The 20,157-nt window shown below is 50.1% G+C and overlaps 1 protein-coding gene and 1 non-coding gene across 10 annotated transcripts; one reads left to right on the top strand and one right to left on the bottom strand.

Annotated features, from left to right (window-relative positions):
* Positions 1–2,242: 2,242 nt before the first annotated feature.
* Positions 2,243–2,383, bottom strand: LOC121135275. Its single transcript, XR_005872468.1, has one exon. It is a non-coding gene; the product is annotated as a small nucleolar RNA SNORA70 (small nucleolar RNA).
* Positions 2,384–5,919: 3,536 nt separating this feature from the next.
* On the top strand, positions 5,920–19,336 carry Tfe3 (transcription factor binding to IGHM enhancer 3). 9 transcript variants are annotated; one of them, XM_040733742.1, is made up of 11 exons: positions 5,920–6,266; positions 8,637–8,750; positions 8,830–9,017; positions 9,746–9,981; positions 10,481–10,726; positions 10,969–11,073; positions 12,854–12,971; positions 14,190–14,246; positions 14,412–14,487; positions 16,027–16,174; positions 17,571–19,336. In XM_040733742.1, the coding sequence occupies exons 1-11, from the start codon at positions 6,151–6,153 to the stop codon at positions 18,009–18,011; spliced, it is 1,845 nt and encodes a 614-aa protein (XP_040589676.1). In that variant the 5' UTR covers positions 5,920–6,150; the 3' UTR covers positions 18,012–19,336. The 9 variants fall into 9 exon arrangements, with proteins under 9 accessions (XP_040589676.1, XP_012979958.1, XP_005085157.1 ...); XM_013124504.3 differs by having other exon boundaries at positions 8,827–9,017; XM_005085100.4 differs by lacking the exon at positions 8,830–9,017 and having other exon boundaries at positions 5,922–6,266; positions 9,681–9,981.
* The last annotated feature ends 821 nt before the right edge of the window (positions 19,337–20,157 follow it).

Here is a 20,157-nt window from a genome sequence, read left to right as displayed (position 1 = left end):
CTGAAATTGCCTCAGTTGTCCATTTCCTATCCTTACAGGATCATTCAGTTACATGGTGGCCCGTCAGATATCTCAGCCTCACCCACCCTTGGTCATGAGGTTTATGTCTTACCCCTAACTGCTCCCCTCTGCCCTCCACATCGGCCCTTTCACTGGTCCCAAGTCTTTTCATAATGAAACCCCTGTTACATCAGAGAGGAAAGAGAACTGGGACTGTCGAGGAGGGTTGAGGGCGAGAGAGTAAGAAACTGAGAAGGAATAGTAGGTGTGTTCTGCAAGGTATGCCTCAGGAAAGCACTTATGGAGACATTTGAGATAGATCTAGGAAGCTGGTGCTTGTAACAGTGGGGGTGTGACAGAATGATCTGTAAATAGTAGGTTTCAGTCTGTCAAAAGTTTTTGCACACTGTTGCATCTTTTCATCAGATCATGTTTTGCTTTGTTTGCTCCTTGTTTTTGTTTTTTGTTTTTTTTGAGACAGGTTCTCTCTACATTGGCTTGGCTGTCCTGGAACTCATTATGTAGACCAGACTGGCCTAGAACTCATAGAGATCCGCCTGTCTCTGCCTCCTGAGTGCTGAGTTTAGTGTGCGCCACCACATCTAGCTTATTTATTTATTTATTTATTTATTTATTTATTTATTTGTTTGTTTGTTTGGTTTTTCGAGACAGGGTTTCTCTGTGGCTTTGGAGGCTGTCCTGGAACCAGCTCTTGTAGACCAGGCTGGCCTCGAACTCACAGAGATCCGCCTGCCTCTGCCCTAGCTTATTTATTTTTGAGATAAAGTCTTGACTATGTTGCCCAGGCTAGGCCATACTCTTTTTTTTTTTTTTTTTGGTTTTTCAAGACAGGGTTTCTCTGTGGCTTTGGAGGCTGTCCTGGAACTCGCTTGGTAGTCCAGGCTGGTCTCGAACTCACAGAGATCCGCCTGCCTCTGCCTCCCGAGTGCTGGGATTAAAGGCGTGCGCCACCAATGTCTGGCTAGGCCCATACTCTTGACCTCAAGTAATCCTTTTGCTTCAGCCTCCTGAACAGTTGGGGCCACAGGGATGAATCACCTCTTCTGGTTCAGACTGTACCTTTTTTTTCTTTTTTCTGTTTTTCCTGAGACTAGGTTTCTCTGTGTAACAGTTCTGGCCATCCTGGAACTCATTTTGTAGACCAGACTGGCCTCGAACTCACAGAGATCCACCTGCCTCTACCTCCCAAGTTCTGGGACTAAAAGCATGTGCCACCACTGCCTGGCCAGATTGTAGTTTTCTATCTGGGCATGGCATAGAGCCATCTATGGAAAGACTGGAGGACAGGCAGGGGGAGAATGCTCAAATCCCAGGCTTGATGAACTAGGTAACCTCAGAGCAAGTGACTTCACCTAGCTGTACCTTGAGGTTATGTGTGTGTGTGTGTGTATGATACAATAATGTTTAGAACCCTTCTCAGAATTAGTGTAAGGATGAAAATAAATGAATATAGGGAAAGTGGGGCTGGAGAGATGGCTTGTCAGTTAAGAGCACTGGCTACTGTTCCAGGGGACCCGGGTTCAATCCCCAGTAGCCACATAGCAACTCACACCTGTCTGTAAATCCAACACCCTCACACAGACACACATGCAGGCAAAACAACATTGCACATAAAAATACAGGGGAATTGTCAAGAGGAGGACCAATCAGTATCAACTCTTGTTGCTTTTGTTTATATCTTTCAGTGGTTTTTCAAGACAGGGTTTCTCTATGTAGCTCTGTCTGTCCTGGAACTTACTTTGTAACCAGGCTGGCCTCAAATTCAGAGATGCATCTGACTCTGCATCCCACGTACTGGGATTAAAGGCCTGTGCCACCAACGCCTGGACATTTTCTGTTCTTTTCCCAGACAGGGTGTGATGTTTATCACTGAACAAGATTCTGTTGAGTTGTGGGAGAGCACAGTTTAAACTCTCATGAGAACAAGGCTCTCCACTTGTCCAGGGGACCATGATTGGGAGTATATTTGATCTCATAGACAGAAGGGATGAGTCACTTCTCAGATAGCATGTCTTCAAATTCATCTGCATTAGACATAGATGCCCCACTTATTTGAGGTAATCTAGCAACAAGGTAACTTGACTCTATGTAGAGCCTCAATCTCTTATTCCCTATTATGTAACTTGATGACCTAGAACTTCCCCAAAGCACCCACATACACATGCCTGGATCCTAGACTGGAGATAGCCACTGAAATCAGAAACATGAAAAGACATTGGAAAATTGTCTCCAAGGAAGTTCCCTTAGGGCAACCCATATAGGCAACAGGCTACATGAGCTCCCAATGAGGCTGCCCTTTGCAGTCTTTGCACAAGGCCCCATGTTTCTTTTTCCTACTGGAAGCTTTAAACATATTCTTCAAAAATTGTTCTAGAGAGGTATGGTGACTCATGCTTTAGTCCCAGCACTGGGGAGACAGAGGGCAGGTGGGTCTCTATGAATTTGAGGTCAGTCTGATTTAAATACAAGTTCCAGGACAGCCAGGGCTATATAGTGAGACCATGTCTCAACCCTTTACCCCCCAAAACATTGTATTCTAGCATGTTTAAGGATGAAGAGGAGGCCGGGCGTTGGTGGCTCACGCCTTTAATCCCAGCACTCGGGAGGCAGAGGCAGGCGCATCACTGTGAGTTCGAGACCAGCCTGGTCTACCGAGCGAGTTCCAGGACAGCCTCCAAAAGCCACAAGGAAACCCTGTCTCGAAAAACCAAAAAAAAAAAAAAAAAAAAGGATGAAGAGGAGACGCTGTCTTTAAACTTTTATTACTAGTTTTATTTTATGTGTATCCAATGGGTATTTTGTCTGCGTGAATGTTGGTGTACCATCTGTGCCTGATGTTCATTAAGACCAGAAGAGGGTGCTCTTGGAATCAGAGTTACAAATGACAGTGAGCTATCCTGTGCTTGTTGGGAATTGAACCCTGGACCTTTGCAAGTGCAGCAGGTGCTCTTATCCGCTTAGCCAGCTTTCCAGCCCCCTTATATTTTTATTTTTGAGACAGGATACTATTTTGTAGTCTAGGCTGACCTCAAACTTGTGTTCCTTCTACCTCATCCTCCTGAGTACTGGAATTGCACAAGCACACCACTATGCCTGGCTTAAGGGATTTACACTTAGACCATTCAGATACAAATTGGTTCAAGACATAAATACAAAAAGCAAAATTATCAAACTATATACAATTCTCAAGAATAAAAAAAAATTGGGCCGGGTGGTGGTGGCATACGTCTTTAATCCCAGCACTTAGGAGGTAGAGACAGGAGGAGAGTTTGAGGCCAGCCTGGTCTACAGAGCGAGTTCCAGGACAGCCAAGGATTTTACACAGAGAAACCCTGTCTCAGAGAGAGAGAGAGAGAGAGAGAGAGAGAGAGAGAATGTTTAAAAAGAAATTTTAAAAGTTACAAGCCAGGTGCCAGTGGCACATGCTTTTAGTCCCAGCACTTGGAAGCAGAGACAAGCTGATCTCTGTGAATTTGAGACCAACCTGGTAACAAAGCTAATTCCAGGTTCCAGGACAGCCAATGCTGCACAAAGAAACCCTGTGTCAAAAGACCAAAAAACAAAGCAAGCAAGCAAACAAACAAAAAACAATATTACAATGTCTCTTCCTGGTGCTGGAGAAGATGGCTCAGCAGTTAAGAATATGGTTGCTCTTCCAGAAATCCTAGCACCTGCATGCTCATGGTACACATGCCCATATGCAGGGGAAACACTCATACATAGAAAATATACCTAACAGAATAATAATAAAGGATAGAGAAATCAATCAATGGTTAGGAGCATTTGCTGCTCATATAGAGTACCCAGGTTCTGATTTTTGTATTGTTTTGGCTTGGTTTGGCTTTGGTTTTTCGAGACAGGGTTTCTCTATAGCTTTAGAGGCTGTCCTGGAACTTGCTCTATAGACCAAGGTGGTCTCGAACTCACTGAGATCCGCCTGTCTCTGCCTCCCAAGTGCTGGGATTAAAAGCATGCATCAGCACCACCTGACTAGGTTCTGATTACCAGTATCTACATGAAGGCTAACAGCCACCTGCAACTCCAATTCCAGGGCATCCAGTGCCCTCTTCTGACCTCCAAAGACTTTTCAATTTTGGTTTTTCGAGACAGGGTTTCTCTGTATTGTTTTGGAGGCTGTCCTGGAACTCGCTCTGTAGACCAGGCTGGCCTCGAACTCACAGAGATCCACCTGCCTCTGCCTCCCGAGTGCTGGGATTAAAGGCATGTGCCACCAATGCCCGGCTCCCTCCAAAGACTTTTGCATGTACATGGTTCAAATACATACCTGTAGGCACACACATAACCCATAAATAAATAAATAAATAAATAAATAAATAAATATTAAAAAAAGAGTATCCTGGAGTAGTGGTGGGAGTGGTACTTGCTCTTTGATCCCAGCTCTGGAGAGTAAGAGGCAGTCAGATTTCTGTGACTTCAAGGCCAGTGTGCTTTACATAGTGAGTTCTAGGCCAGCTAGGGCTACAAAAGTGGATCCTGTCTCAAACCAAACCAAACCAAGCCAACTCTTCAAAAATAACTTAAGACTGTAATCTTTTTTTCTGGAGAGGGTTCCTCAGTGTGAGATGGTTATGTGTGTGCAGAAATGTACTAGTTTTTAAAACCAAGTGAGGCACTGGGAAATATCACGAATTGTAAGTCCAGTGAATCTTCTTGTCTTTTTCTTTGCGACAAGATTGCTTGTATCTCAAGACCATCAGTTCCAACTTACTGTGTAGCTAAGGATGACCTTGAAAGTCTGATTCTCCCGGCTTTCATTTTCCTGGTACTGTGATTACAGACTACTCCCGCCTACTCCCACACCCACTTTAGTGTTCTGTTCTCACGATCCAACTGATGGTCCTGGGATGTTGGGAAGCAGTAAGATGGACTCAGTGTTTTGTGTAACTGACAGTATGGATGCCACCTTGCAATTATCCGTCCCGCACAGGCACCTCCGAAATTCTGGAGAAGTGAACAAGTGAGCGAATCGATTAATTTCGGAGAAATTATTGTATGCAAAACAGCAAGCCAGTGTTTTTCACTATTTATCCCTAATCCTCATAACTGTGCTGACCCACATTATGGCCCCCATTAACAGGGCAGGAAAGTGGAGGCACTGAGTGGAGCAGGTCCCCTCCATTATTGAAATAGTTCGTTATGATTACAGAAGTCGTTCATTGGAAACCAGACCTAATTACCATCCATCCACTCATTCATCCATCTGTCAAAAGATTCATTAACCGTCTATTGCGTAGTACAGCGATCATAGTACAATAAATACTTTAGATAATAAAACAGGCTGAGCTCTCTCAGGAGGACCAGCTCCGTGACTGGACTGCAGGCACCGAAAGGGTAAAGTTAAAGCACCATCTTCAAGGACTGGTGTTGCTTCTGCCTCAGTTACATAGTGGCTTGAGAAGACAGGGGTACAAAGAAGTTGGAGTGCGGTCTGGGACGATCCTGGGCTAAGAGCCGGCGCGGTTCCGCTTAAAGCTTGGCGTGCAGACTTTCCAAGCAGGAGCAGAAAACCCAAGACTCAGTTTAGTACCTCGCTGGGGATGGGGGTTGGGGCTGGGGAGGTGTAGGGATGGTGTAGATAATTAGAGAGGAGGGGGTGTGGCTCAGGAAGCTACGCAAAAATGCAGGCGTGGCTCAACCAAATCACTCCTCGCCTATTTGCTTCCGTCGCCGAGGGCGTGGCCTAAGGGCTCCCTTCTCCGAAGGGCGGTGCAAACCCGGTGTTCCCAACGCCTCGAAGTCGTGGCTTAGGGCGGGCCCTCGAATCTCCCAGTAGCAATTGGCTGCCTTGCTCAGGAGGCAGCCCAACTAGACTTCCATCCCCAGTGTGGTCACTTCCTGTGGAGTTTCCCCAGTCCAGGGAGGAGGGGGAAGAGGACGAGGGGGAGACAAGCGGTCGTCCGGGGTTAGATTGGGGGGTGTCGGTCCGTTCAGGGCGGGTGATGACTCACGGCCCATCCCATCTTCCCGACGCCGCCCGCCCGCGCAGAGCTAGCTCCATGGCTTAACGGAGGAGGCAGTGGCGAGCGGGGGGAGGGGGACTCTTATTTTGTTAGGGGGACCGGGCCAAGGCCCGACCGGCCTGGCAGGGCTCGCCCGGTGCCGGGCGTCATGTCTCATGCAGCCGAGCCAGCTCGGGACGGCGTAGAGGCCAGCGCGGAGGGTCCTCGAGCCGTGTTCGTGCTGTTGGAAGAGCGCAGGCCGGCCGACTCGGCCCAGCTGCTCAGGTGCGGGGCCACCTGGGGCCGGGAGTGACAAGTGAGGTTCCCTGGGGACTCATCTTGGGACATTGGGGGCCCCGGAGACTCTTGGCCTAGGCTTGAAGGACGTCGGGGTGCCCATCTTGGGTGGGCACCTCAGAAATCTGGTACTGACCCGCTTAGACTGTAGCTAAAAGTAGTGGGAGTGCGTTGAGGAGGGCTCGGTAATATTTGGGGGTTCTTTCCAGGCTCTAACGAGGCAGATTGGGGAGTATACCGAAACTGGTGTGAGGCAGCGAAACTTGGGAAACAGATTAGAAGCTGAATTTGGAATTGTTGAGCCGGTCACAGAGGGATGAATTTGAGGGCACACTGTTAGGCGAGGCACTGATTTTAAGGAAATCCCGGGATCTTTTTCGTTCAGTGTGGGAGAAAGAATCCTGGGAGGCAGAGGTGCTATTTGGGGCACTTAGTGAGTCTCAGTAGTCGGTGCTGTGTTTGAGAATAACATGAATTTGGAGGGGCTGGGGGGGGGGGGAGTCTTAGATGTGCCGTGTGTGTGTGTGTGTGTGTAATGGAGCGAAGCAACTTGATCGGCCCAGTCGATTCACTGCTGCGTCCCGTCCCGTCCAGTCCCCCCCCCACCCCCGCCCAGTCTGTATAAAAATGCCGGATAGTAGCAACCCCTCTTGCCTATTCGAGTAATAGCTTAAATGCGAGGCAGCAGGGCAGACTGGATAGATACTTCACTCTTAGCCGAAGGAGGGGGAGGCCTCAAACCTTATTTGGGAACTCAGAGGAGGGTCTTGTTTCTGCTGCCACTCACCCTAGCCTCTCAGTCAGCCCTGCCCACTCCCTACCCACACACCCCCCTCTTCCTTTTATTTCGCCCTCCCAGCCCGTCTCTCAGTTCCCGGGTGTAATCAGTCTCTAGAGCTGGAGTGAGTACCGATTGCACCATGCCTGTCTGGGTGGGTCCTCCGTCTCTCTTCTCATCCTCTTCCATGAGCCTCGCTTTGAAACTCCAGCCGTTCCTTGTCCACACAACCTTGCCGTTCCCGACACCCATTTTCCCCACTTCTGTGCAGTGTGGTGTGGGAGTGTGGGAGGGGGCTGCCTGTTTTCTGCCTGGGATTGTGCTGAACTTAGCTACTCTCAGAGCTTCCTCTTCCCAACTTCCTGGGTGCTTTTCGAGCCCCATCTGTGGGCAAGGAGGGGAAGGAAGACTATTGTTGGGCAGGGGAGAGACTTCTTACCAATCACAGTCACAGTCTTCGTGGATTCTAAAGTTGACTAAACTTAAGGCTGCATGTTATTGGGGATGCGGTGGGTGGAACCCGGGCCTTCGCACTTGATAGATAGGCAACCGTTGCACCCCTGACCTATACACTTTCAGCGAGGGTACATATTAACCCAAGTGGATGTTTTCGGCCCAGACACTAGGGTCCTTTATATTTAGCAGGAAGGACTGAGCAGGACCATCTAAATTCCTAGATGACCACAGTAGTGGGCACAAGTAAATGGGGGAGATGGCTATTGCTTTGTTGCAGCGCTGTGGGTGGAACTCAGGGCTCTTACAGGGTAGGCAAACCCCAGCTCCCAGCTCCTGTGGGTTTTTTCAATTTGAGATGAAGCCTCCCTATATAGTGAGGCTGACCTCAGCTTTCTTCCTTCATTTTGAGACGCAGCTTGTTTTGTGTGTCAGTGGATGTTGACACTGAAAACGGGTGTGTGTTTTGATCTATCTAAAAAGTAGGAGGCTGGGCAGTTTGTTCTAGCTAAGAATGATGCTCCTCTTGCAAGGCAGATTGTGCACTCAGATTCTCTCTTTGAAGATGCTTACTGGTGGAGTGAGGGGAGCCTTTCCTATTTCCATTCTTGTATTTGGATGGGGATCAGCGGCCTGTGAACTCTGGCTCGGGCTGGAAGAACTCTTTGCAGAGTGGTAACTCCCGAAGCTAAGTAAAGGAAGGCGCCCAGCTCTCTTTGTGATGCATTCAGTTTCTGTTACAATGGACTCTTAGGCGAAGGGGTGCCCTTACTTGCTCTGTGTGCATGTATACAGACAGAGGTTCACATTCAGCTGTCGGCAAAACAGCAGGGGGTGTGGGGGCTGGGAAAACTCTGAATGCAAAGCCTGGAGTCCTTACACAAAGTGAATTGTCATTCCCAAAGACCTCTTGCCCCCCCCCTTAAACCCAGGTTGTGATTGCTGGAGAGAGTTGGGATCCAGGCATTTTTATTGTTCTGATCCTTAAGAGCCTGTGGGTAGCAGTAAGAAGTAGGAAGAGATAAAGGATATGGGACTTCGTGGCAGTGCCCTTGTGTGTTTGAGAGCCCGCCTGGGTGTCTAGGGAAGGGAGGGTATTAGAGCTCCTTCCTCCCTCCCACCCTCAGCCTGAATTCTTTGCTTCCGGAATCCGGGATTGTTGCTGACATCGAATTAGAAAACATCCTTGATCCTGACAGCTTCTACGAGCTCAAAAGCCAGCCTCTACCCCTCCGCTCCAGGTAGGCCTGGCCTAACCGACCCTTCTCCCAGCCCTCCTCCCCACTGAGCTCACCCAGCCCATTCTCCCCTTCTCAGTAGCGGTTACTTTCCCAGTGCGGAGATTAGAAGCACGGAGGAGGAGAGCAGGTGGACAAGTCCGTGCGCCTCTGGCCTGCCCTTTCCCTACCCTGTCTTGTATCCCGAACTCAAGGCACACAACACGGAGCTTCCTACCGGCCTGGCTGCTTGGATGGGCGTGGCCTTCCTAATCTCCCGTCCTCCCGTGGGTAGGACCGTGCTGCCCCTGCTCAGCCCTCCTCACACCTGGAAAACCCACCCTCCCTCAGCTCTTGAGCGCCCAGGCTGGTGGGTGGAAGTCTAAATGTGCTGAGTCATCGGCCTGGGCTCTAAGAGAGGGGAGGGGACCTGGAAGAGGGGCAGGAAGAGAGGATTGTGAAACCTCCCAGATTTTCAAAACTGACGAGCTCCTGGCAGCCGAACCCTGGCCAGGGAGGAAATGGAGTCTGGGCTCCTGGAGCCTGATGCCCACTTCCGGAGCTCCAGATTAGGTTTAGCACGTTACCCCTGTTCAGCCAGCGGTCACTTGAGCTCACCTTTTTAGTAAACACTCCTTTTATTAGAGTCCAGCTTCTGCACTCACTCTGTGAACCTGCTCCAACTGAGGCCTCGCCTTTAAGGCTGAAGGCTACAATCTATTTCCCCTGGAGGAATTGGCCAGACTGTGACCTCTTGGGTGATAGAAATGTGTCTGGTCCCCGCGTCTCCTGAGGCCCACAGGCAGGCCTGGTACCTGTGTCTCCCACCCACACATTGTGGTCTGGGAACACAGAGAACAAGTCTGCTTCTGGATGGAGTCCAGCACAGTCTGCTCCTTAGGCTTGGAAAGAAACGTCGAGCTTACCTGTGGCCCCATATTTCCCATTCCGCAGCCTCCCAATATCACTACAGGCCACAGCAACCGCCCCAGCTACACTCTCTGCATCGTCTTCTGCAGGGGGCTCCAGGACCCCTGCCATGTCCTCGTCTTCATCGCGGGTGTTGCTGCGGCAGCAGCTGATGCGGGCCCAGGCACAGGAGCAGGAGAGGCGTGAGCGGCAGGAACAGGCAGCAGCTGCTTCCTTCCCCAGCCCTGCGCCCGCCTCACCAGCCATCTCTGTGATTGGTGTGTCTGCTGGCGGCCACACACTGGGTCGTCCACCTCCTGCCCAGGTGCCCAGGGAGGTGCTCAAGGTAAGGACAGATCCGGAAGCTCTGGGAGTCAGTGACTGAGAAGTGGTCCTGGGGTCACAGTGGCTTTTGGACAGGGACCATGTGGTTCTAGGAGCAGGTCATCATAGCGTCTAAATGGTCTGTGCTTGGGTCCTATGTGTTGGTGGTCTCTTAGGTTTTCTTCTGCACCTGTGAGGATATGTAGGGAAGGCATATGTGGGATAGTTAGTTCCTGGTTCTGTTGCATGGTATCAGATACTTATCAGGGAGCTCTGAGGGCTCGGACTAGGTCATCTAGAAACTGAGAGAACTTATTAGCCTGGGTGGAATTTGGAGGTTCTTAAGGACTTCTGGGAAAAGAAGTTTAGGGTCTTGGCAGATTCACTAATATTTTTGAGATGTTCTCAAATTCCAGGCCTAGTTTGTTCACATGAGCCTAAAAAGAGTCGAGTTATAGGACCAGGCTGGGGCGTAGCTATTCCTCTGAGCTCTTTTGTTCCCTTCATCTTTCATTTCATAGGTTCAGACCCACCTGGAGAACCCCACACGCTACCACCTGCAGCAAGCCCGCCGGCAGCAGGTGAAACAGTACTTGTCTACCACACTTGGGCCCAAGCTGGCTTCCCAGGCCCTCACCCCGCCACCGGGGCCTGCCAGTGCCCAGCCACTTCCTGCCCCTGAAACTGCCCATGCCACTGGCCCTACAGGCAGTGCTCCTAACAGCCCCATGGCGCTGCTCACCATTGGGTCCAGCTCAGAGAAGGAGGTAAGAGTCTGTAGATAACCTTCCTGTATGCCCTTCGTCCAGTTTTATTAGTGTGTGTGTGTGTGTGTGTGTGTGTGTGTATGTGTATATGTGTGTGTGTGTGTGTGGGTGCTGGGAACAGAACCCAGGGCCTTTGCACACGCTAGGCCAGCACTCTACCATTAAGCTACTCCCACCCCCAGACACCCCAGACACCCCTCCCAGTTCTTGTAACCCTGTACAGTATTTACTTTTTCCCCCAGATTGATGATGTCATTGATGAGATCATCAGCCTAGAGTCCAGTTACAACGATGAGATGCTCAGCTATCTTCCTGGAGGCACTGCAGGGCTGCAACTTCCCAGCACGGTGAGGCCCTAAGAAGGGAGGTGGTCTAAAAGTTAGGGCATTCTTCTGTCACCAAGACCACACCTGCACTGGCTGTGTGTATATATGAGTGACCCCTGCCAGGCATTATGCTAACGTAGAGAGCAAGGCCTTACATTGACAATGGGGCTTAGGCCCACCGCTGCCCTTGGGTCTTTGTTGGACTTCATGGAGAGGTGACCCTGGTAGAGTCATACAGTTTGGGGAGTTTATAGACATACTATTATCTGGGCACTTGGGCTGTGCTCTGCTGAGTACCAAGAAGTGGGAATAATGTAGCAGTTTTGAGTGTTCCGATGAATTCAATACTTCTGCGTAGTGATTGGGTTATAACAAGTGGTTGGGCCTTGTACTATTTGGAATGTAGCAAGTCCCTTGCAATGAATTGGGCCAAGAAGCTGGATCCCTGTAAAATTGACAAAACTTTCCAGAGCACTAGATCTGCCATCATAACAATGTGATTCTGGAACATTCAAAGAATCCCATACCTTGCCTTGGCAAGGTATCACATAGCTTTTCCCAATATACCAAGAGGGTAGAACCTTGTATAAAGATGCTAATGGTTCGGGGCTGGGGATGCAGCTGAGCAGAGTGCTTGCCTAGCCTGTGGTGAGGTCCTAGGTTCTGTCCTCAGTACCACACACACAAAAAGTTCCACATTTTCATAACTTCACTGCTTTGGACACAACTAGAGGTTACGAGTCAGATCCGAAAGCCTCAAAAGGGTTTCATTCTATGACAGCTCATCAAGGTCAGGACTGGATACACTTCTATCTGAGTGTGTTGCACCAGATTCTAGATAGGCTCGTAAGAGAGAAAGACAAAAACTAGGCTGGTATAAAAGCAGCACTTTGAGTTCTGAAATAGACTAGACCACCAGAGGTACCAGAATGTGTGGGTGGCCAGAGTCACAACCTTGGTAAACGACCAGTAGGAGCTCATGTTTTTTTTTTACGAGACAGGGTTTCTCTGTATTGTTTTGGAGGCTATCGGTCCAACCCCGGCCTCGAACTCACAGAGATCCACCTGCCTCTGCCTCCCAAGTGCTGGGATGAGTGCTGGGATTAAAGGCGTGCGCCACCACTGCCCGGCGAGCTCATGGTTTTTAAGGTAGTCATCACACTTAAGGTTGGGGATTCGGGTGGAACTCTCCAGAAAGCCAGATTTGGAGTGGTATGTTGCCATGATAATTTACCAAGGTCTGAACAGATTGAGTTGGAGTGTTCCAAGAATGCTGGATTGGAATGCTGTGCTGGAAGCAGCTAATGGCCTGGAATGTCAGATCAGAGCTGACAGAGACCTGAGCGCTGTGATTTTCCAGCATTTTTCTTCTCTGAGCCAGTCCTAGAGTTGTCTTGGAGTAGAGCTTCAGAGGCCACTGAAGGACTGGGTGGGCGGACCCAAATCAGAGAAAGTTCACTTGGTTCTGTTCCCGCTGTTAAGTGCCATGTGGAACCTTCCTGAAGGAGAAGGGATCCTCTGGAATTCTCAGGCCTTGCACTAGGGGGTTCTGACTTTTTTTTTTTTTGGTTATTCAAGACAGGGTTTCTCTGTGTAGCTTTGAGCCTGTCCTGGAACTTGCTCTGTAGATCAGGCAGGCCTCACCTGGAACTCACAGAGATCCACCTGCCTCTGCCTCAAGAGTGCTGGCATTAAAGGCATGTGCTGCCGCCACCACCCCACTGGGGGCTCTGCCTTTTTAATATGCAAGGGTCAGGAGCCTGAGTGTGAGGAAGCTGCTCTATGCCTTTGCCGTCCACAGCTGCCTGTGTCAGGGAACCTGCTTGATGTGTACAGCAACCAAGGAGTGGCCACACCAGCCATCACTGTCAGCAATTCCTGTCCTGCTGAGCTGCCTAACATCAAACGGGAGATTTCTGGTAAGTGCTAGGGTCTTGGCCCTGTACCCTACCCTGTCCCTTGAGCCAAGCCCTGTCACTGCCAGGTCTGGTGCTAGACCTGATTCTAGGGAGAACATTTGAGCTTTACAGAAACAGGTTGAGGCTGGGGTTGGCAGGGTAGCTTAGCATCTGCAAGACCCTAGGTTCGATCCCAAGCACCACAGAGAAGAGAAACAAAACCAAGTGCCCCCTGCTTTTTCCCTCCTATGGCTCTTGATCCTACTTCTCCTCATTTTCTCTCTGACTTCCTCTATCTTGCGTGTGACAGAAGGCCTTTGCCACCATGGTTTCATAGAAAAATAGCAAAGAGAGACATTTTATTTTTATGAGACATAGATTCACTCTGTAGCCTAGGCTGACCTGAGATTCCCGGCAGTCCTTTTGCCTCAGCCTCCTGAGTGCTGAAATTACAGAGCTATGCACAAATGCCCAGCTCTGGAGCTCCCTATATAGCCCAGGCTGGCGTTGAACTTGGAGCGATCTTCCTGCCTCTCCTTCACAATGCTGGTATTATAGGCATGAACTACCATGCCTGGCTCAAGACATCTTTTAAAGCAGTCGACAGGAATGGTGGTGCATGATTGTGGTCCCAGCACTTGGAAGGTGTAAGGCCAGTATGAGCTATATACTGAGACCCCGTTTTTTAAAAAAAGAAGAAGGAAGAAGAAAGAAGAAGGAAGAAAAAGAAGGGAAGGAAGAAGTTGTTGAAGTAGTCATCTTTATCATCGTCATTGTTACCGTTGTCGTCGCCAGGCTCAGCAGTTGAAAGCACTGGCCGCTCTTCCAGAGGACCTGGGTTTGATTCCCACGTGGTTCACAACTGTCTGTAGCTCAAACTCCAAGGGACGCAGTGCCCTCTTCTGACTCCCTTGGGTGCCAGGCATGCATGCGATAGGCATTCACACATGAAGGCAAAGCACCCATGCACAGAAAATAAAAATAAATGAGTCTACTGTAAAAAAAATCACTCCAAGTCTGGCTCTGTGGCCAAACTCTGTAGTTGCAGCTAATCTGGAGACTGAGAAGGGGGATGGCTTCAAGTCAGGTATTCAAGGCCAGCCTGGACAACAAGGCAAGACCCGATCTCTAAAACAGTCCCACTTTCCACCCCTCTCCCATTAGCCCCTACCTCTGCTTCTTCAGGGACTCTGCTTCCTGTACCCAGAAGCCCTGATATCCACCCTCACTCTCTTCCAGAAACCGAGGCAAAGGCCCTTTTGAAGGAGCGACAGAAGAAAGACAATCACAACCTAAGTAAGCCCGAGAGCAGGCGCACTTGCCCACCCGCCACTCAGCCCTGCCTGCTCCTTGCTTCAAGGGCCGCCTTCCATGGGGAGCCTCCCAGCACCCCTGCTCCTCCCGCTTCTCTCACCCATGGATGACTGTCCTACTCTTTCTTTCTCTCCCCTCTCTTGAAAGTTGAACGACGCAGGCGATTCAACATTAACGATAGGATCAAAGAGCTGGGCACCCTCATCCCCAAGTCCAATGATCCGTGAGTCTGGGCTGGGGACCCCAGGCCAATGGGAGGTGGAACAGACGCCCTGGACCACGCAAGTTGTTCCTTGGTGTGTCTACCATATAGCCTTGCCCACACAAAAGTTCTCTCAGCCACATGCTGAAGCTCATACCTGTAAGCCCAGCACTCGGGAGCTGGGGCAGGAGGATTGCCAAGAGTTCAAGGCCAGCCTGGGCTACATAGTAAGTTCTAGACAACCCTGGGCTACATAGTGAGACTCTGCACCAAAAAAAAAACAATACCACCCCTGGAAAGAGCTCTGTCTTTTCTTAGGGATTGTAGACCCTCAGACTATAAATGTTAGTTTGTCCTGTCAGCACCCTATGGAACACAAGTGTTCTATTCATTTAGTACTTCTTTTGCTTACTCAAGATTTAGTTACTGGGCCTTTGCTTGGCACCAGATACTCTGCTAGGCTCTGAGGATACCCGGGGGGAAGGGAAAAGGAAAAGGTCCTTGTCCTCTTGGATCTGATGCTTTCCTTGGGACAAGTAGACACTTAAGACAAGTAGAATCCTGCCAGGCGCATGCCTTTAATCCCAGCATTCAGGAGGCAGAGGCAGGCAGATGTCCGTGAGTTCGAGGCCAGCCTGGTCTACAGAGTGAGTTCCAGGACAGCCAGGACTGTTACACAAAAAAAAAACCAAGAAAAAAAAAAAGAAAATCCATGACATACTTTCTAATGAGGGTTGTGGAGTAAAATGAACAGGGCCTGTCGTTCCCCCCCCCCCCCCAGCATTCAGCAGTCTGAGGCAGGAGGATTTACACTTTAAGGCTAGCCTCCAAACAACAGAAAGAACACAGTGAGGCTGAAGACGGCTTTTCCAGAAGATCCGGGTTTGATTCCCAGCACCCACACGGGGTCTGTGACTCTAGTTCCAGGGGATCCGATACCGGTTTCTGGCCCCCATGGGCAATGGGCAGGCACTATTGGTATTCACACATACATGCAGGCAAAACACCTATACGCAAAACAAAAATAAATAGATGTCAATAAAACTTTAAAAACCACAGAAAATGAACGAATGTTGGAAAGCTGGCTGTGAGGAGTGTAGGATGGAGCAGGTCTTGGCTGACGAGGAAACACTTGAGTGGAAAGCCTAAACATGGAGCTGTGCGTATAGCTAAGGCCAGTGCCTCCAGCGTGCGAGCTTCCCTAGCACTGACAGGAGGGACCGTCAAGATTAAGGAGGCCACATGGTGGAGGGAGAGTGCTCTGAGTGAAGGCTTGTATCCAAGTAGAGTCTGAGGTGAGAATAGTTTCCCGTGTTAACACTAAGAGGCCAACCTTGGCTATAGTGTGTGTGTGGGGGGGCCAGAAGGGGTCAAGTTACAAGAGGGCTTCCAGGTTTGGGGGCATAATGGCCACCAGTGGAAGATTACAAGCGTAGAGGTTTTTGTGAGCATTCTAACACTTTGGTTTACCTCAAGTTCTGACATGTGCACCTGGTACAGCCCCCCCCCGAGAGACGTCATATGCAGTCCTCGCTCTTTCCTCCCTCTCGGGCCCCACAGGGAGATGCGCTGGAACAAGGGTACCATCCTGAAGGCATCTGTGGATTACATCCGCAAATTACAGAAGGAACAGCAACGCTCCAAAGACCTGGAGAGCCGGCAGCGCTCCCTGGAGCAAGCCAACCGAAGTCTGCAGCTCCGAATTCAGGTTTGGGGGGGAGAAAAGGGTGAGTGAGGGTGACTGCAGCTTCCAGCAGGTAGAAGCAGAACACAAACTGGCCAGTTTTCCCCTTAGGCGGCACAGTGCAAATGACGATGGAGGTGATAAGTAATTAGAACCCCATTAACAGGAATAATAAGGACACCTGGCATGATGGTGCACACCTTTAATGCTGCCATTCAAGAGGCAGGAGGCCAGTGGATCTGTGAGTTCAAGGGCCACAGCTATATAGTGAAATGCTTTAAATTAGCAACGAAGCTGGGTGGTGCCTGCCTTTAATCCCAGCACTCAGGAGGCAGAGGCAGGCGGATCTCTGTGAGTTTCAGGTTAGCCAGAGCTACACAGAGAAACCCTGTCTCGAAAAACACGAAAAATATTCGTCATGAGAAGCTGATGGTTTAGTGGCTCACCGGCTGCTCTTCCAGGGGAATAGGCGCTTTTAGCACCGTCATGGTGGTTCACAGCCATCTCTAGCTCTAGTTCCAGGGCATCTGACAACCCCTTCTGGCCTCCACAGGCACTGTACACATGATGCATACATACAGGCAAACCTTCCGTGCATAGAAAAATCAATCTTAAGAAAAAGAAATACTTGACTGGGTGGTGGCGGCGAACGCCTCTAATCCCAGCACTAATGCCAGCACTCAGGAGGCAGAGGCAGGCAGTCGGGTGTCTGAGTTTGAGGCCAGTCTGGTCTACAGAAGGAGTTCCTCTATAGAGGGGAAGGGGGGGAGAGAGAGGGCGCGAGAGAGATTTTCTCAGATTCTCAGTTGTGCATGGTGGCAAGACCACAGGGAGGCAGAGGCAGGAGGATTTCTGTGAGCTCAAGGCTAGCCTGCTCTACAGAGTGAGTTCCAGGACAGCCAGGGCTACATAGTGAGACCCTGTCTGGGGAAGAAAAGGAAAGAGAAAGTCTAATTTTTAAAAATAGTAGTATGTATATGCCATTTATCTCCTCTCATGTACTGTAACGAGAGTTGTATGCCCATTAACTCATTTTTTGTTTGGTTTTTTGAGACATGGTTTCTCTATTGTTTTGGAGGCTGTCCTGGAACTCGCTCTGTAGACCAGGCTGGCCTCGAACTCACAGAGACCACCTGCCTCTGCCTCCCAAGTGCTGGGATTAAAGGCGTGTGCCACCAACACCCGGCCATTAACTCATTTTAATTCACAGAAACAGCCATGTGAGATAACCCATTGTTGTACCATTTTACAGACTGGGGACTCTGGGGCTCAGTGACTTTAAAACATGAAGCTTTGCAGGTAGCGAGGGCCAAAGGCTACATTGGAACCTAGTAGCCTGTCCTTTTAATGAGTACGCTCCTCCAGCTATGAGGGACTTTGAACCCCATCTTATTTTTCACCCACTCCTTCCTTTTTGCAGGAGCTAGAACTGCAGGCCCAGATCCATGGTCTGCCAGTACCTCCTACCCCAGGACTGCTCTCCCTAGCCACTAGTTCCGGCTCTGACAGCCTCAAGCCAGAGCAGCTGGACATTGAGGAGGAGGGCAGGCCAAACACGGCATCATTTCATGTATCAGGGGGACCTGTCCAGAACACACCTCAGCAGCAGCCTCCAGCACCGCCCTCGGATGCCCTTCTGGACCTGCACTTTCCCAGCGACCACTTGGGGGACCTAGGGGACCCCTTCCACCTGGGGTTAGAGGACATTCTGATGGAGGAGGAAGGGGTGATGGGAGGACTGTCAGGGGGTGCCCTGTCCCCGTTGCGAGCTGCCTCTGACCCCCTGCTTTCTTCAGTATCCCCGGCTGTGTCCAAGGCCAGCAGCCGTCGAAGCAGCTTCAGCATGGAGGAGGAGTCCTGATCAGGTCTCGCTCCTCCCCTTGGACTTCCCCACCCAGGGAAGGAGGACAAGCCTGAATGAGACCTTTTTTTCCTACTCCTGTGAGACTGCCCTGTCCAGGAAATCTGGGGGAAAGAGGAGTTGCAATTAGGCCCAAACCCTGTAATCGGCAAGGAGAGGAATCAGGTGGAGCCCTGCCCCTTTTCCAAAGGAACCACCCTGCACAGGTATTTCTGAGGGGGAAGGCAGGACAGAACTCCGAGCGAGCACTCAGTTCATAGCCTAAGAATCACAGCCATGCCCCTGGCCCGACTCCTGCCTAGGCAAGGGAAGGAGTCGGGATAAGGTGGTGCCCCTGGCCACTAGGGACCCTTATAAACAGGTCTCCTAAGGAAAGGAGATGCCAGGATGCTACTCCATTCCTTCTCTGGGAATTGCCAGGCCAGCTTTCCCTGGCACTGGAGGAAGAAAAATGAAAACTCTGGCGTCCTACCCCTGGAGGGTTGAGCCCTATCCCTTCCTTATGACCCCTGCCTTGCTCTGGCAAGGATCCGAAGTAAGAGTGTGATGCAGCCCATTCCTCTGACACACATCCCTCTGTAGGAAAAGCCCAGCACAGGTATTTCAGGTATGGAGGATCTCATGAAGACACCACAGCCCCAGCCTGACCTTCAGCAACATCCCATGCAAGCATTCCAGTCAGCAGGAAGGAATGGTTCCTAAATTCCCTGCCTTAACCTGGGACCAACCTGGGACCTGAGCTATGAGGGCTCTGTGCTGACCCTGCTCTTGAGGAAGAGAACAGACTGAAATCTTAAGGATTGACTTTCTAGCTCTAGATTCAGAGTGAGATTTAGATCTTTACCCTTGGGAGATCTTTCCTTTTCTGCCTTGAGGGGCAGTTTGGGGAGATGATAGAGATTAGTGTGGACCTAGTCTAGGCACCCCAAAATGCTACTCCAGTACTTCTCTTCAACTTGTAGAAAATGGTAAAGGAAGGGTACGTCCAGGCTGTTTCCCAGCCCAAGGGGGAAACGTCCCCTAAAAGACAGGAGCCTGGATGAAGGGTAGCAAAACCTCATTTGTTTGTATGTTTTTTTTTATTGAGCCCTCCTACTCAGAAACTAGATCAGCCCTGACCTCTGCCTCCCACACAGGATTTTCCACATGGGGAACTACCCCTGTTTCAGAGCCAGCCCCACAAAGCCCCATCTCTGCCACCTACAGTCAAGGCCTTCAGCTTTAAAGTGCTGGGGCCACGCCCCAAGGAGGGTTTACTGAGGGGGTCTGTAGGTTTGTGACTAAAATAATAAATGCTAGGCGTGTTTGATGCGCTTTTAACTTTGGCATGGAGTCTCCTCTTCTTGGTTTTGACTGTGCAGCGAACATGTCCCCTGCAGGCCAGGAGGAATAACAATTCTAGACGAAACAGATTTCAGGGAGCCAAACAACGTTTTTTAGACAGAACGAGAACCTGGAGGGAAACCACCTACAAGCAAAAGCGATGAGCCCTCTGAAGGGCCTGCCATGGATCAGCTGAACCGTGTTTTCCCTGGACTTATTTCCCTGGGGGTTATTGCCCTGTGTGCTGCAACTTCTTCACAATTGCTGTTCAGAGAAGCCAGGAGGACAATCAGTAACTTCTGCAGACAGGCAGCCTGGAAGCATGCCAAGTCTGGATGCTAGGCATACTGAAGAAGGAGAAAGAGATTCTTCTCCTTGCAGGGCTGTGGATGGAACCCAGCCAGCCATATCCTCAGCCGTGCAGGCTCACTTTTGAAACTGATAAGGTATATGAGGTATGCAACAAAGTTATCCAAGATGGTGGAAAGGACAAAGACAAGGTGTGGGACACAGGTATTGCCACTTCGCCTGGAATTCCAACATTTGGGAGCCTGGGGTGGGAGAGATTGCAAGTGTAAGGGCAGCCTAGGCTACACAGACCTTAACAACCAACAAGGGAAATAGAGTTGCACATTAGTTTGGTGTATTGGGCCACCTAAACGGAGGTAGTGCGCATATGTAACCTTTATTTTTTTAAGACAAGGTCTCATAGTTCAAGCTGGCTTGGAACTCCTGAGGACAGGAATTACACACCTGTCTCACAGCTTCAAAGCTGGGAGAAATATTTCTCTGACGATTCTTCAACCAGATTGATACCCAAGAC

The sequence above is a fragment of the Mesocricetus auratus genome, unplaced genomic scaffold, assembly GCF_017639785.1.
Source record: "Mesocricetus auratus isolate SY011 unplaced genomic scaffold, BCM_Maur_2.0 Super-Scaffold_100033, whole genome shotgun sequence".
NCBI lineage: Eukaryota > Metazoa > Chordata > Mammalia > Rodentia > Cricetidae > Mesocricetus > Mesocricetus auratus.
Note: the sequence above shows the minus strand (reverse complement) of the source record. Positions and strands in the feature narration are given on the sequence as shown.